The sequence below is a fragment of the Rhinatrema bivittatum genome, chromosome 6 (genome assembly GCF_901001135.1).
Source record: "Rhinatrema bivittatum chromosome 6, aRhiBiv1.1, whole genome shotgun sequence".
Taxonomy (NCBI): domain Eukaryota; kingdom Metazoa; phylum Chordata; class Amphibia; order Gymnophiona; family Rhinatrematidae; genus Rhinatrema; species Rhinatrema bivittatum.
This window is the reverse complement of record NC_042620.1, coordinates 267,349,861-267,367,624: the sequence shown is the minus strand read 5'-3', so window position 1 is coordinate 267,367,624 and position 17,764 is coordinate 267,349,861. Positions and strand designations below refer to the sequence as shown.

Here is a 17,764-nt window from a genome sequence, read left to right as displayed (position 1 = left end):
CAGTTATTACGGGTGGACTTATCGTTCGATATTTGGGAAACCGTTAATCACAAATCTCGGTGATGTGCTGCGTCATATTTTGCAAAAGTTTGGTATTTCAGCTGCATATTCTCTTGGCATGCTGGTTACTATGAGTAATTTTGATCAAGTATGGGAGATTTTAAAAGACGTCATGCCTGATACCTCTATTCGTATTGATCTTAGTAATCGTTTAAGTGCATTGGCCCCGGCAGATCGACATGAGCAGTTCCCATTCATTATCCAGCAAGTCTTCGAGGCGGCTGGTCGTCCATTAATCCCTTCTAAGCCACTTAAACAGGCTCAGCCAGGGTCTGACAGACCCAGGGAAAGGGGCAGAGAGATCCAGCGCACTCAGCCTGAGAAAACTTCAAGACGGGTGAGTTTTCATTTCAGGGATCCTTCTTCCCAGGATAGAAATCAGAGGGACAATAGGGGGTTTGGGAATTCTAGGCAGGATTATACACCCCCCCCTCCACGAAATCCCTCTAATACTGGGTGGGTTCCCCGCTATCCTGTGAGGGATAATCGTGGGACCCCTCCTGCCCGCTTTCCAGCTCCTGAGAAACCTCCAGCGGTGTCCGGAGCTGTAACTAAGGCGGACCGCCCTCCCCCTTCTTCTCACAAAAAGCCTGTGAAGCGAGCCACTTTCCATGGCAATGCTGGCTCCGCGTCTAAACCCCCTGTGGATCCAGAATAAGGAGCAGGGTGATCTATTTGTGGGCATGATGGACTCAGGTACTACAATTAATATCCTGACTAGAGAATGGGATACAATTCAATATTTAAATGAAAATGTCACAATTACTATGTTTGCAGGGAAGCATTCTCAAGCTCCCTTAGCGACTGTAGAAATCTTTTCCCCTTACTTCAAAGGGTCCCGTACCATAAAAGTGGCATGTTTATTTGATGAGGAGGATCCTTTTGCAATTTATTTCACACAGGCTGCTGTGCCTGTTTTGCCTTCTATGATGTTGGAGGACCCCCTTTATGGCTTTGAGGCTGTAAAAGCTTCATTTTCTCCTCAGCTCAAATCCATCATTGGAGAGGCTGAGCTGCAGAATTTGTTTACTGAATGGCTTAAGTTAGGAGTCGTTCAGCTCTATCATACCCACACTGGTTTAGTGCAGACCCCTAAGCCGATAGAGATAGTTTTAAATAAGCCTTTCAGTCCTCAAAAACAGTATCCTGTCCATAAGAAATTCTACAATGATTTAAATATTATTATTTCTCAGAAACTTACTCAGGGTGTTTTAATTGAGGAATATTCTGAATTTAATTCACCCCTCCTTCCTGTGCCCAAACCAAATGGGAGTACTCGTATGGTCATTGACTATAGAGTACTTAACGCCTCTTCTGAGACAGTTGCGGCTCAGACGTTGAATCCTGAATCTACAATTGATAATTTGCCACGTCCTAGGTGGAAAGCCACCTTGGATCTAGCTAATGGTTTTTGGAGTATTCCGATTAGCACTTCCCCTGTCACTGCATTCACATTCAGGGGTAAGCAGTATCAGTATACCAGGCTCCCTCAGGGTTTTAAAAATTCCCCTGTTTTATTTTCTGCTGCCGTTGAGGAACTCCTTCAACGACATAACATTGATAATGCTGTTCCTTATGTTGATGATATATATCTGGCTTCTGATAAGCTGGATGTGCTTTGGGATTCTGTAGTTCAACTAATACAGGTACTGGGTGAGGAAGGCTTTGTAGTTAATTTTGCCAAAGCCAGAATTGGTTTTGAGGAAGTTAAGTTTCTGGGATTTTTAATCGGGGTGGCAGGTGCTAGCCTTGCCCCCACCCTCCAAGAAAAGATTATATCCTTCCCGGTGCCTAAGACATCTCGCCAATTGCAAGTAATCATGGGGACACTTAATTTTGCACGTAAAACTGTGCCTAGTTTTGCCTCATTAGCAGCCCCCTTGTATGATTTGCTTAAAGGAGATGCCGTTGTGGCACGTGATTGGACTGCTGTTCATTCTGAATGTTTGAGAGCGCTGCAAGAGGCTGTCAAAGTTTCAGCCCCTTTGGCGCACCGTAAATCATCTAAAGATTTAGATGTCACGTTGCAGGTTTCTGACTCTCATTTCTTGGCTACAATCAGTAACCATGCTGAATCTCAGCCCATATGTTATATTACACATACTTTCTCTCAGCCTGAGAGGAAATTTAATGTTGTGGAGCGTACACTGACGGCTGTCAGATATTGCCTGTCTAAAGTCTCTGCTCTTGCTCAGGGTAAGATTATTCATTGTTATACTGGGATTCCCCAGTTACAGGCTGTCACTCGCCATTCCCTCCCAGAGAGTAGGGCTCTCTCCACACGCTGGGTGCAATGGCGTGCTGATCAATATAGAGACGATGTGCAATTCCATTATCAGAATGGTTTGGCTGATTCTGACATTATTTTAACTTGTGAGGATCTTTGCTTAACTACTGAGACGGATAGGCTCCTTCCTCCTATTTATCAGAAGGTTCAATTGGTAATTTTTACTGATGGTTCTGCCACACCCTCGGGTGACTATCTTACTGCATTTTTTGCTGGTGCAGCTAATGTTATTTTAACTCCTAATAAAAGGGGTCAGTGGAAAGTCTTTGCCACACATACTTGGCGATTAGGTGATATGAGTTCACAGCAGGCGGAGCTGATTGCCTTTCAAAAGGCTTTGACACATATTGAGCAAACGCCCAATTTGGATCCTGATAGATCCGTTATGGTTTGTTCTGATTCTACATATGTGGTGTCTGGGTTTAATTCACATATGAAAGTGTGGGAAAACAGTGACTTTTTAGATGTTACAGGCAAGCCTATTGCACACAGAGCTCACTGGAGATTAATTTTTTCTATTTCACAGAAACTTACTGTGCAGGTGCTTGTCTTGCATGTGCCTGCTCACCAGACCGTGGGCTGGTACTCTCGTTACAATTCTTTGGCAGATGAAGCAGCTAAATTGGCTGCCTCTCAGCAAGAGATAACTGTAAGGGCACGTCTTGCTAGGCATGGCTCCTTACATTTGAATGCGGCTACTTTGTGCCAGCATTCAGATGGGGTTTTGACTAGAAGTCAGGCAAAGAAAATGGTCAGTGACTGTTTGGATTGTCAGCGCACAAATCCCAAACGGACTGGACACCCTTATGTTGAAGGGACACTTCCACGGGGAATTAGACCAGGGCAGGTGGTCTATATGGATCATGTTGGTCCCCTTACTTCTTCCCGTGGTTACAGACATATTTTGGTTGTACTTGATTCCTTTACTGGCTTTGTGTTTCTATTTGCACAGAAACGCATTACTGCTATTGTAACTGTTAACCGTCTGGCTATTGTATTTGGTATTTTGCCTTTTCAGTTTCTTTGCACAGACGGCGGTCCAGCCTTTAAAAATGCTGAGGTTGAGACCTTTTGTGCTGATCATAGCGTTACTCATCGATTCTCCTACCCACATCGTCCAGAATCTAATGGAATGGTTGAAAGGATTAATGGTGAGGTTAAGCGTAGTCTGCAAATTTTTGCATTGCAATCTAACCCCAGTAATTGGTACTTTCATCTTCCGGAGATCCAAATCCGGATTAATAGTACCATCACTGCCAATCATGAAGCTCCCGCTATGTCTCTCTTTGGGTTCTCTATGCTTGAAAATATGGCCTCCTCAGAAGCTATGGTTACTTCTGACAAGGCCTCTCGGAGTCCAAATCCTTTTCAGATTGGTTCCGTAGTTTTGAGCAAAACGCATGTTCGTGGCTCTTTAGAACCATACTGGTCTAATCCCTTTATTGTTACAGAATTTCTAGGTGACTCGGGACTGTTGCTTTCTGACTCTGAGGATCCAAAGAATAGGAAAGTTGTGTCCATTAGAGATGTCAAGTTGGTATCCGAGACATTGGGGTTTTCCGGTACCAGAGCCTCGGTTCAACCCCCAGCCTCTGCTGCATCCGCAGTTTCCGCTGATGCCAATGGGTCAGGAGGATCTACCGCTGCCCAGCGCTCCCACTGCTCCAGCAATTGATGTCATTCTCAGCGGTGACATGGCTGTGCCTACCCCGGAGCAGGAAGATCAGGTCGTTCTCAGTGTAGCTTGTCCCGCATCTGAGCGTCCTCCATGTTTCACTCGCTTTCAGCAGAAGCTTTTGCTTGCATGCTGTATGGTTTGTTCCCCAATCAGTACCTTTTTGCATGCTGTGTTTCTTTTTTACAGACCTTATTGTAAGTATGTTATTGCTTGCTGGGTGCTTTTAATTATTGCATCTCCTATCTCACTATTTTATCTCTTATCTAATACCCAGCTGCATTCCACCTTTTCTCCCGCAGCTTCACAGGAGCTCCGTTATTCACACTCACATGTCAGTAAGCGCTCACCTTCTGAGCCTTTGTCTCTTCTGGCAGTGCCTTTGCCTTCTGGTGTTATTCTTGTTCCATACCATGGCTGGCTGGTGCAAGATCCTGTTTTATTGCATATTGATGTTCCTTTCAGGTTTTACACTCACCAGGTTTGGCAAGGCATCTCTCCGGAGTCCCTGCCTGCGGGTCTAGAGTCCAGACTTGTTGCTCTGTTTCTGCAGCTGGAGCGTTCCTCCCTGCAGCTTTCTTCCATCACTTCGGAATCTCCTCTTGATGGCTTCCGTGCAGAGTTCTGTTCGATTAGATATCAGAACTTGTTCCTGGGTTTCAGAGCAGTGAGTGTCAATCTTACTGGGATCCTTGAAACTCCATCCTGGAAACTGCAGCACTGCTCTCAACCACATATTGGTGCTTCTGAACAGTTCCAGCGGCTGTTTGCCCTTCGTCCTTGTTTTCATAATGGATCTTGTGCCTGCATCAATCCCCTTTCGAAGGTGCCTCTGGAGGACTCCTTGTCTGGCTCTAATTATGAATTTTCAGGTTTGATTAAAGGTCTCATTTTCTCCTGGATGGACATCTTTCCTGAGGTAACACTTTCTTACGCTAATTATTCCACATGGGGGGGAGAGGATACAGGATTCCCCCTTCCAATGATTAAGGACTCTCTGTCTTATGTTTGTAGACTACCTTATGAAATTCTGTTTTTAAATAGTACACATTATCATGTCTTTTGTGATGAATTGCCTGTCTCTTTTACACATTGGCGTGGAATTTCTTTTTATAATTTATCTTTGTGGAATAATGCGTGTGGGAATAATCCATTCTTTTGTACCCGTTCCTCGTCCACCCAGAAGAATTGCTTTTGTTGCCCTAGTTGGCAATATCAGGTTAATCTTTGTAATAAAAGGTTTTCTAATAGGGTATGGGGACCCTTCTTTACTCAGGAGGCTAATTTTTTTCAAAATGCACCTTTGCTAGGCCGGTCTTTGACCGCTGCCTGTATCAGGGGTTTAGCTGAGGGGTTAAATGACACTGAGGTTACTTCTGTGTTAGATTTAATTGTACAGACAAAATGGCTGAATGACTCATTTCCCTTGCCCGCTTGGGTGATGAGAACAGCCAACAGAAAGCGCAGGAATGCTTTGAAACAGGAGGTTCAAAATACATTCCTTAATCTTAATGATAGAATTAAAACTGCTATAAAAGGTATTCAATCCAATGAATATCAGCTAAGAGCAGGTATTTTTCAATTAAGGGATTACTTAGCTCAAACCTTACAGTTAGGGATTGATGCCATATCCACAACTGATGAGAAAATACAGGTTCTAGCAAGAATAGAACAGCTTACTCACTTTATTGATGGTCTTACTTCCCCAAAACCCAAATGGGGAGACCTTCAATTGGGAAAAATATTAGAGGAAATAAACCTCACAGCTGAGCAAATTCAGTATGCCCATGTTGAGGCTTCACAAGTTATTTTGCAGGTCAGCAAACATGAAATGGGAAAAGAACCATGGGCAACCTTAGGTTCAACCCTAGTACAAGGGGTCAGACGTATCTTTCTCCCAATCACTACTCAGGTCTATAAACGTTGCTGGGAAATCCAGAACTTTGGTCAGTTCTTGGAAAGCTCAAATGGAAGCAACACCTGGATTAAAACAATTAAAATCTTTGAACCAACCCACTTGTGTATTAATAATGCTGGTTATCACTGGATCATAGCACAAGGTTGTCACAAAGTTCCTGTAACTGTGTGTAATTCCCTGGTGCAGGTCTCTAATACTTGCCTCACACTAGAGGGAGAAGCTGATTGTCCTCTAGAACCGAATCCCGGTCCTCTAGTAGAAGTTTTTTTGAAATTACCCAATGGATCTTATATCCTTCGGTCAAACAAAGCACAGTGTGGGTTTCAACCGGGAATATTGTATTTAGTTACTGCACTATCTGTCATTAAGTGTGGACCGTGGGAGTTTTATCCTACACTTAGTGCCCGGTTAACTGAAACAATAAAGTACATGGAATTTAAACCAGTACAATTCACGGAGTTAAAAATGTTATTGACTCATGTTTTAAATGTAAATGTATTATTGAGAAATTTGTCTTCACTTTGGTTAATGTCAGAGGATGAGTTTTTACAGCATCTGAGAATGATAGAACTAACAGCTAGTGAATGGGAGCTGATCCTAGACGAGCTACTGAAGCCAGAGGTATTTTCAAATGCCCTGGGTCGTGCTTTTTCTGGATTAGTGGGTGGAATAGCTAAAACAGCTGTTGGTGTAGTTAAAACCATAATGGAAGGGGCAGGTGGACTCCTTCATGACTTAGGGATCAATTTATTCCCATTAATCCTGGGAATCATAGTAATAATTGGTGTTCTTTTCTTCTGTCTTAAGAGAAATTAGAACGAAGAGCAGCGAACCAGAAATGGCAGGTGTAAACTCAAAGATACATATTCCAGCTAATCCTAGGAAGAATGCGATGATTGTCTGCCTGGGACCTGATCTCATAAATGAGTATGCTGATTATGGAAGCTGGATGTATTCAGAAAACAATCCTGATACATGTGCACCTTATTATCTGCATAAAAACTGTGATATTTTATTTAAGTTCCCACAATATTCCTATTGCTGGACTTGGCCAAGAAGACTGGCATCTGTTCGTGAAGCACTACGAAGAACCTTGAGTGCTCACATTTGTCAGTGTGCTCCCTGGGAACTTGTGCCCTGCTACTTCAATATCTACTCTTTGGCAGAATATCAATTAGGATATGGACATGGCCTATCAAATGCCAATCCTGTTGCTTCAGATGGAAATTCAAGAGCCTCCAGCCCGGGGTTAAGCTCGAATTGGTTTCCAGTATCTAGTCCACCGTCTTTTGTGACGGATGAAGAATTAGATCCAATACACCTTGCTCCGGCTAATTCTCTAACAGACGAAGGACAAGACTTTATGCTTTGGCTGAATGCAGCTCTCTCCTCTGAGGATGATCAATCAGTCATTCTCCAACATCAGCAACCAAATCCTACTCAAGATTCTGCTCCGACTAGACCAGCAGTGGAAGGCGAGCAAACAGATTCCAATATCTATAATTAGTCAGACTGACTTCACAGATATCTGAAACGTCTGATCTGGCTGATCTACTGAGAACTGTGAATAACTGTCTATTATTGACTGGACTGGTATGTGTCTTATTCAAAATGCACCTTGCCATTTCAGGATCGTTGCTCGTCAATTGGTAAGTATAATAGGCATTTAATGCCCACAGATCCCTACACATGATGGAATCAGTGATGACACTTCACAGATTTCTGACCCATAAAGATTATTTTAATTATGAACCCTCATCTTATTTGACTGGATGAGTAGCTTCAAATTTAAAATTTACATTCCCTGGGTATGAATGTTCTCTATTTCCCATAAGGAAATATTGAGAAACTCTTTATATCTGGTTATTATTAGAAACTAACTCAGATTTGTCAACTCATATCTCTTTATATTCAATTTGGTAATGTAACCAATTTTTATTACACTTGTATTATTACATTTGATTTTCACTTGTATCTATGCAATGTTGAGCACTGACACAACTTATTATATGTAGTTTATTGTGTGATTATTTTCCCCCAGGCTTATTAGTGCCTTACTGATTTATATGTATCTAGCTATGTCTAGTATTTGTTTTACTGACTCCATGGGGGGGGTGTCAGAAAATATCTTAATATTTTGTGCTTTATTGATAATTACTTATATTTAGTGAAGTCAGTAATCAATTAGCCATAAAAAAAAAACATGTTAGCATTTAATACCCATAAGCCTTTACTTTTAAAAGCCATGACATCGGTCATGGCTGTGCTGAAAAAGCTCCAGCACATAGCTTTCACCTTTCCCCTACTTAAAACCTCAAGATTTCACCTTTGTCCCACTTTCAGACTTTGAGAGTACAGTTGTTTACCACTTTCTCTTATCTCAAGTAAGAAAGCACCTGCATTTTATGACATTGAGCATCCTAACGCAGGTGTCATGATTGACCACCCTAAAAACAGATGGCCAGCCAATTAAGTGTGACAGAAGGGAGTGAAAAAGATTTTCTCTTAGAACTACAAAAGAAATCCAATTAAAAATAAAAAATGGGCGAAGCTATAAACAGAATAAAAAATAGATGTGTTGATGGAAGTGTAACAGCGACCCTGGATCAAAGGGTCTTAAGTGTATAAAACAGTGGCAGTTTGAGGGAGAGGGAGAGGTGCTACTTAGACTTTCTTCGCACGTGATTGAGAGAGACACAGAGCGGGGTGCTTCAGAAAATTGGTAAATATAATTTTTTTATTCAAGTATATGAGAACCTTTAAATTGCTATTGTTTCTACATTGGCAGATGTATTAGAAATGTATTAATTTCTAAAAAGATGACATTAATAGACATTTATCTGATATTAATAATTTCAATCACTTTTTTAATGGTTCTTGCATTGATTGTAGGATATACTCTGGTAAAGTTAAGATTTGAACATAAAAGTGATTCTTAGTCATTTAGAGATATTTATTCATGCCTTTCTGTATCTGTGAAATAAAGAAAATATTTTTACAATAAACTGACTGGTTTATTTATGCATGATGTGCTGCAAGAATTAAAGGTTAATAAAAAATTTCTGTGGTAGATTCGAACACACCTCTGAAAGTAAACTTTTTGTCTCAAGGCAGAAAGGGTAGGGAAATAGAAGTGGAAGTGGGATATTTTATCAAGGCAGGATTCCCTGGTTTTAAATTCTGCTAAGGGTAAAAGCCTCAATACTTCCATTCAAAATTTACCACAAGAGGGGTTGGCTCCCTTTCGCATCATGGCTGTCAGTGGTGTGGTCAAGGTGGAGTAGTGACAGATGAATGAGCAATAATAATTGGTAAATCCGAGAAAACGTCGTAAGGCTTTGAGACCAGTAGGTTGGGGCCAGTCCTGTACGCTCTTAGTCTTCTGTGGGTCCATTTTGAACCCCTGGCTGGACACCAAGTAGCCCAGGAAAGGCATAGATTCCTGATGGAAGGAGCACTTTTTTTTTTGTTTTTAATTTTATTTTTATCGTATTTAACAATAAACAGCAAGATACATCTCACTTAATGAAAACGGAAAAGCAGTACAATACATTGGAAAAAATCACATATACATTCTAACATACTTCCAGAACCATGCAATTCCCCTTAGAGAAACCAATAACAAGTGGTGAAAACAAGGGAAGACTTTTGAGGAAAAAACAGTATTGCATGTAAAAGGCAATTAATGTATCTAGTAAGGCAGTCATTATACATTTAATGATCCTCTACACTAGGGTTATTAACAGAGGTAATAACAACCCTCCTAGCATTAAGGAAAGATTTTAACTGCTCAGGATAAAAAAAGATAAAGCATTCTGTTGGAGATTTAACAACACACTTGCAGGGATATTTTAAAACAAAAGAGACTCCCAAAGCTACTACCTGAACTCTTAGTGCTAGAAAATCTCATCTCCTGTCCTGTGTGACAGGATCAAAATTGGGATATTAACGAATCTGATTGCCCTGAAAGGGCATTTCCATATTCCTAAAATAGCTTTTCATTATTTCACTAACATCCCTCTCCGTAATAAATGAAACCATTAATGTAGCACATTCATAGAATTCAGAAGTAGAGTCCTCCAAGAATTTGGTCAAATTCCCTTTATCTACACTATTTTGAAGGATATCTCTATTCTTTGCCATAACAGGTAAATAAAAAAAGCTTATTTACAGAAGGGATTTCTCCCTCCTTATATTTCAAGATTTCCAAGAAATATTTTTTCAACATATGGGAGTTTGCCCACAATCTTGGGGAAATTTAAAAAAACGTAAGTTCAGATGACTTGAATGGTTCTCCAAATGTTCCAGCCTGCGAGAAACAGTATTGAAATCTTTTACCATCTTAGCGTTACAGTCCTGAGACTTCAACAAATCAATTTCCACTTTCTCCAAACGCGGTTTTATCTCTCTTATCTGGGCATCATGGGAGTCCATTTTTTGATCAAAAGAGTCCAATTTATCTTTAAATTCTCCCATTGAGATCCCTAATGCTGCCACTAGGTCCCAGATTGCGTCCAGCATGACTGTAGCTGGCTTTAAGGGCATCTGGAAATGGGGGCGCTGGAAAGACTCACCCATTTTTGCCACAGGTGAAATTCCAGCCAGCGGATCTTTCCTCGCACTGGTCGATGCTCCTTCCAAAAACTCCATCTCCCTCTCCCATGTCGGAGTTGACAAGGGAGGTGCTGAGGTCAAACCTTCCGCTCCAGATGTCTCCAGGAATTCAGGAGGCTGTACTGGTGCAGCGGCTTTGACTAATCTCTGACCCCCTCCCGTTGATGTTGCCAGAGCCACGTCATAGCTCTGCGACCCAACTGTCTGAGTGTAGTCGGGGAAAGCTGCATTCGCGAGCAAACGAGGATCCGAGGATTTCCCCCAGCGAGACCGAATCTCCCTCACTGGTACTCGCAACGGGGTCTTCTCCTCCTGATTCCACCATGTTTGGAGGTACGAAAGAAGTTATTAATCGTTGGATTACAGGAGGCTCCGAGTCTGAGGGGAAAACTCAAAGTTTCCCTTGCCTTTTTGCTGGCGTCTGACAATATTTCTTAAATGGTAGGAGCTCAGTGTTTCCGTAACCTGCTCAGGCTGCCATCTTGTCCACGAGCACTTTTCTAACTTGGTGTATAACTGGTTTTCACGTATACTATGTTGGCGTTCAAGGGGAGTGCTGGTCAGTTAGTGGACCCTTGGACCGGGCTGCCAGGATAGACAGACTGGCAGGCCGGGTGGCGGAGACTGAGGCCAGGTAGGACTTCACCCGGGACCCAGAATCCCCCCGGGAGGAGCCCGTAGGGACCCAGGCCCTTGGGACTTAGGCTGCGAGGAGGAAGTTCTGATAGTGAGCAGGGACAAGGCCAAAGGTCCGTGGACAAGGTCAGGGCAGGAGTCCAAGGAGAGAGTCCAGAAGCAAGGCGAGGTCTAGGCCGGCAGCTGGCAGACAAGCCGGGAACAGAGGCAACCCGTAATCGGGGCTGGCGGCCGAGAGGCGGGCAGAGTACTGAAGCAACCCCAGATCAAGGCAGGCTGCAGGTAAGCAGGCAGAGTACTGAAGAAGACCCGGATCAAGGCAGGCTGCAGGTAAGCAGGCAGAGTACTGAAGCAACCCGGATCAAGGCAGGCAGCAGGCAGGCAGGTAGAGTGCTGAAGCAAACCGGAATCGAGGCAGGCGGCAGGCAGGTAGAGTGCTGAAGCAAACCAGGATCGAGGCAGGCAGGCAGGCAGAGTGCTGAAGCAAACCGGGATCGAGGCAGGCGGCAGGCAGGCAGGCAGAGTGCTGAAGCAAACCGGAATCGGAAACCAGGAAGACAAACGAGAACGTCACTGAAGCAGGTACAGGAACGGAAGGCAACTAGTATTCGGAGAACCTCGTTGCAAGGCGTTTAGTCGGAGACTGGACGCCGGTTAAATGCGGTCCAGGGCGTGACGTCAGAGAAAGGGGCCGACCTGAACTTCCGGGTGCTGGACACACATAAGGGCCCTCCTCGCGCGCGCGAGAGGCAACCAGGGGATGGAGCTTCTGGCGGCCTGGATGGCGTTCTCCACGTGGCGAGGCAGTGGCCTGGTGGCCTACGGGACCGGAGCCCCGGCGCGGTCCTCCGTGGACAAAGGTAAGCGGACCCGACCCCGAACATGGGGGAGGTGGTCGGGACCGCAATATACTACCACGCTTCGGTACAGCATGTCTCAAAGTATGTTATTCATCATATTTTGGAATACAGCAGGGGCGTTACAAAGGCCAAAGTGCATGACCAAATACTCAAAATGGCCATTGCGGGTGTTAAAAGAGGCCCCAGTCAGTAAACAATTAAATGCATCAGTCAGGGTTCTTACTAATTGTGTGGCATATTTACGGTAGTATGCACCAGTGTAGCCATCCAGTCCTGGGGCCTTGCCTGGTTTCAGTTTTTTAATGGCTAATAATACCTCATCAGGCTCTATGGGCTTATCTAGAAATTCTTTCTGATCAGGCAGTAAAGTTGGCAATTGTACTGTCTGCAGGTATCCGTCAATAGCCTCCCCTGATCATAGAAGTATCCAGTGCATACAACTGGGAGTAAAATTCAGTGAAAGAATCACAAATGCCCTCTGATGTGGTAACTATCTGTCCCTGAGTATTATGAATTTTGGCTACCACCGTTTGAGCTTGAACAGCACGCAACTGTCTGGCCAAATACTTGCCCGCCTTATTGCCCCCCTCGAAAAATTGCTGCCTCAGTAACATATCCTCCAATGAGCAGAGTTATCCTTAACCTTCAAAATTTTCAGGTAGGTCACTTCCAAATTGGTGGTGCTATGAGATTGTGTTAAGAGAGCCAATTCCGCTAGCCACGAGATACGCTGACCCTCCCTCTCTTTATTACAGTGTGCTGCCCGAGCAATGCACGTACCCTGGATCACCGCTTTAGAGCATTCCCAAATTTTCAATGGGGACATGCCTTCCGTCTGGTTCTCCTTAAAATAAGCCTTCAGTTGTGATTCTACCTGACTAGCAAAAATAGGATCTTTAAGTAAATTATCGTTAAGTCGCCACGGGCGATACCCCTTACCTGAGTCCCTAAGGAGACACTCCACCCAAATCAAAGCGTGGTCAGACCACGTTATGTTGTCAATGTCCACTTTCTGGACCTTGTTCTGTAAAGAAGTGGATATAAAAAAGCAATCAATCCGTGTAAGTGCCATGCGGCCTAGAATAGAATGTGTAGGAGCGAGAGTGTGGGTGTCGGTCCCTCCAAATGTAGACAAGGCACCAGTCTGTCATAAAGATGCGCCACTGTCAACGTGCCATTGACTTGGAGATTTTGCCGGAGCTAGAGTCTACAGAACGATCCATCACAAAATTGAAGTCTCCGCCTAAAATAAGATCCCCCTCGAGATGTTGTTGTAACAAACTATTTAGTGTGTTAATAAATATGGTTTGATGTGAATTTGGAAAATATACATTAAGTAGTGTTATAATATATTTGCTTACTCTAATTTTCACCAGAACATATCTGCCTTGCGGGTCAAGTACATGAGAGAGTTCTTCATGCACAAAGGCAGATGCGAATACCCACTCCAGCATACCTATTAGTCTTTGTACTGGCAGACCAGTGAGTAGTGGGCTAATTAGGGAATGTCAGGAGATGTTCGTGGTGTCTACACACATGCCTTTCCTGGACAAATGTGATTCTGGCCTTCTGCCTTTGGAGTTCTCACTTGAGAATCAACCGCTTTCTAGGGATGTTTAGCTCTTTGACGTTTAACAAAATTAATTTAGTCACCATCATTCTTCATCTAATCTCCATAAGTTACTGCATCATTCCAGTGTCTTCTAGTCCTAACAAAGATCTTCCTGCGCGCCCTACTTATTGTGCTCCTATATCTGCTCCCTCTGACTCTAATGTCCCTCTGTCATCCCTAAAGATAAAAATAAAAAAAAAGGAAAAGTAGCCCATGATTTCCGGTATGTCCCCTGCTAGTCCTAGGTATCCCTGTGACCTCCAATGGGATACATCACACCTGAGGGACTGTATCAGCCCATGTAAGATGGACATCCTGCACCCCCCCCCCCCCCCCCCCGATTCCTTGCATTCGAAACAGAATAACTACAGTGTGAACTAGAAACCCACCAACATACTAACATTTGGTGTCTCACAAACCACAATAATCCTGAGAAAAAGACAGCATTCCTTAGATATTATATCAGTTTCTTACCAGGTACATAAGAACATAAGAACATAAGAAAATGCCATACTGGGTCAGACCAAGGGTCCATCAAGCCCAGCATCCTGTTTCCAACAGTGGCCAATCCAGGTCATAGGAACCTGGCAAGTACCAAAAACTAAGTCTATTCCATGTAACCATTGCTAATGGCAGTGGCTATTCTCTATTGAGTCTGGATAGTCATGTTGTCTTGTGTAACAGAATTCAGACCTCTTGTATAAAGTAAGAAATCCCGCTTTGGACGAGCTGCGCCTCAGCCTTTGTCTGGCGTCGGGGAGCGGCGGGTATATGGTTGCCTACGGAGTCTCTTACCGCCCTTTTCTGCTCTTTGCCAGCGAGGTGCCGTGTCAATCTGCTGATGAGTCGGTGCCATTTTGGAAGCCTGAAATGAGACTGGTAGCCGCCTTGGTGAAGGCCTCAGCGGCCTCCTCGAGATTGGTGATCCGATCAGTAACGCCTTGTACTTGGAAGGTTAATCCGAATGGATAGGTCCATCTGTATTTAATGTCCTTCTCACGCAAAGTAGCAGTCACTGCCCTTAGATCGAACTGCTTGTGGAGTGTAACCGGGGAGAGGTCTTGATATATAGCCAGTTTGTGATTACACCATATTACATCGTTCATCTGTCTGGCAATAGAATAAATGCATTCTTTGAGAGGAAAACTGGTAAAGCATAATACAATATCCCGTGAGTGTTGATCCCTTCTGGGGCCGATGGCTCAATGCGCTCGTTCAAATCTGACCTCCAGGACAGTGGAAGCAGGCTCAGAGGGTTGTTTGCTGTCCTGCGATAGTAGGAAATTACATATCTGAGTAGCTACCTCGTTTACCTTCGCAAACTCGGGTGTCTCAGGAACCCCCCATATACGGAGGTTGTTCCTTCTGCTCCTGTTTTCAAGGTCTTTTACTTTAGACAGCAGAGCTTGAGTTTCGGAAGAGGTAGTCTCTTGCTGGGTGTTCAAAGCATTATGCGCGTCCCCGTGCCCATCGATTCGAGTCTCGTTATCATCAACTCTGGTCCCGAGCACAGCGAGATCGTCTTTAAGGTCGGCGACCGTCGCCATAATCTCCATCTTATGCTGTTTCAGATCAGCCCGCAACTCGATGAACCACTGCTGAGCTTCTTCTCTAGTAAGTAAAGATGTGATAGCCAGTTGGTTTGAGGCTTCCAGTGGGCCCACAGAGTCCGCTGAAGCCACAGCCTCTTCCACGTCTGAGCCCAGGGAGTCGGCGTCATTTTGACCTGTCTCTGGCTGGGCTTTCCCATACGAAAATTGTCGGAGATCCGCGGTTTTTCTCTTCGAGGCCATCGAGCATGTGAGGGAGACAGATCCTCTTAATGTATTGGTTTGTGAGATCAATTTTCAAGTTTATATCATCAATTCGGTGGGTTGTAGAGCTCGAGGGGGCCAGAGCTCAGTCGCTACACATCCGTTCGCATCGGCTGCTGACAGCTACATCGGCTGCTACAGAATGAAAACCACTGACCTTTTTAGTAGCCACCCTCTGGACCAACTCCAACTGGTTTATATCTTTTTGAAGGTGCGGTCTCCAGAACTGTACACAGTATTCCAAGTGAGGTCTCACCAGGGACCTATAGAGAGACACTATTACCTCTCTTTTTCTGCTGGCCATGCCTCTCCCTATGCAGCCAAGCATCTTTCTGGCTTTTACAGTCAATGTATCCACTTGTTTGGCCACCTTAAGATCATCAGATACGGATCTCACTCTTCTTTCGTGGTTAGAAAAATTTCACCTCCAATACCGTATCTCTTCCTCTGGCTTTTGCAGCCTAAATGCATAAATCTGTTTTTCTTAGCATTAAATCTTATCTTCCAGAACATAGGCCAATCCTCGAGATTCAGTAAATCCCCTTTCATGTTTTCCACATTCTCCTGGGTGTCTATTCTGTTGCAGATTTTGGTATCATCAGCAAAAAGACAAACCTTTCCCGACAATTCTTTTGTAATATTGCTCCTGAAAATATTGAAAAGAAGCAGTCCAAGGACCAATCCCTGAGGCACACCACTAGTACTGCCCCCTCTCCTTGGAGTGAACTCCATTTACCACTAACCAATTGTCATATCCGACTAAACCAGTTTCTAACCCTGTCAGCCAATCTTGGGCCCATACCATGGACACACTCAAAGGCCTTAGTGAATTTCAAGTGCACTATATCTAGTGCTCTCCTTTGATCTAACTCTCTGGTCACCCAATTACAGAAATAAAAGTTGAGGAATCAACCATGGCGGGATCCCACAGCCAGGCTCTCACCTTCCTCCCAGTGTACTCCGGACCCCTTGCCGCATTTTCCCGCTCTATTCTGGGCCATGGCTAGGCCTCTGTGCAGCGGTGTCTCCACGAGGGAGACGCCGCGGAGCTCCGCTCCAAATCCTGCCTCCTAGGCACATGTGCGCAGGAGATCCAAATTTAATGGTCCTGCGGTGGGAAACTGGAGTCCGGCCCCCCGAGTGACGTCAGATGCCGGCAGATATAAGTAGTCAGCACCAGCTCCCAGTTCTTTGCCTTGCAACGAGGTTCACTCTTCTGAGTCTCTAGTTGCTGCGTTCCTGATCCTGCTGTTCTTGATCCTGCTCCAGTTCCTGCTTTCGAGTCCTTGCTCCTGTTCCAGATTCCTTTCGGTTGGTCTTCCTGGTTCCTGACTTCGGCTTGCTCCTGGTACTCTGTGTCTGCTGCCTGTCCTGATCTTTGGTTCGTCTTTGGTGGGAACCTGTGGGGCACCTCCCCAAAGGCAGTGCCAATTCCCTCTCGGTCCAAGGGTCCACCTCCATTACAGGTTGCCAAGGCCATGGACCTAGTGGAGGCTTCTGCCTGCAGGCTATTCCAGACTTGGCCCAGAAAATTCTAGAGCAGCAATAGAGTCTTGAAACTCTAGTGCCTCTATGGAGCGTCTTAGCGCTCGCTTCGACTCCGTCGTCCCAGTGGGCAGGATGAGTGCATCCACACTAGCGTAGTCCAATCCTGTGCCCCTGATGCACTCTGTCATACCGCTTCCAACTCGACCCCACTATTCTGGGTATCTGTAGCTCTGTGGGGAGTTTCTCAATCAGTACAACATGCACTTTAGTTTCCAAGCTGCACTATTCCCAGATGATGTCATCAAGACAACTTACATTCTGTCTCTACTGGTCGGCAAGGCTCTCGCTTGGGCCTCACCTTTCTGGGAACAGTCTGACCCCATCCTCTGGGACCTTCCCCGATTTCTGACGCTCTTCAAGACCATCTTTGATGATCCTGGTTGGCAGGCTGCCTGAGGCTTAGAGCTCCTTCTCATCCACCAGAGCAACTATAGAATTTCAGACCTTGGCCATGGAGTTCCAGTGGGCAGAGGACTGTCTGCGCCCCATTTTCCTCACTGGTTTATCCTCCAGGATTAAGGATGAATTAGCAGCACGGGAACTCCCCACATCACTAGATGCCCTCATAGAATTAGCCGGGAGGATTGACCCGCAGCCACAAGAATGGTCTCGGGAGCTCCAATGTTCCAAGAAACATTCAACCGTTGCTTTCCGTCCGAGGTGACCCTTTCCTTCCACAGAATGACCCTCAACTTCCACTCAGGGGATATTTAAGGCAAGCCCCTGCATGCAGGCAGCGT

General features: G+C 44.7%; 1 protein-coding gene across 1 annotated transcript; it reads left to right on the top strand.

The window, feature by feature from the left end:
* The first annotated feature begins 3,607 nt into the window (after window positions 1-3,607).
* LOC115094261 lies at window positions 3,608-7,658 on the top strand. Its single transcript, XM_029607123.1, has 2 exons — window positions 3,608-4,941; window positions 6,748-7,658. The coding sequence occupies exons 1-2, from the start codon at window positions 3,874-3,876 to the stop codon at window positions 6,754-6,756; spliced, it is 1,077 nt and encodes a 358-aa protein (XP_029462983.1). The 5' UTR covers window positions 3,608-3,873; the 3' UTR covers window positions 6,757-7,658.
* Window positions 7,659-17,764: the final 10,106 nt, after the last annotated feature.

Coding starts and splice junctions, on each gene's coding strand:
- LOC115094261 (XM_029607123.1), top strand. CDS start 3,874: ATGTCAAGTTGGTATCCGAGACATTGGGGTTTTCCGGTACCAGAGCCT.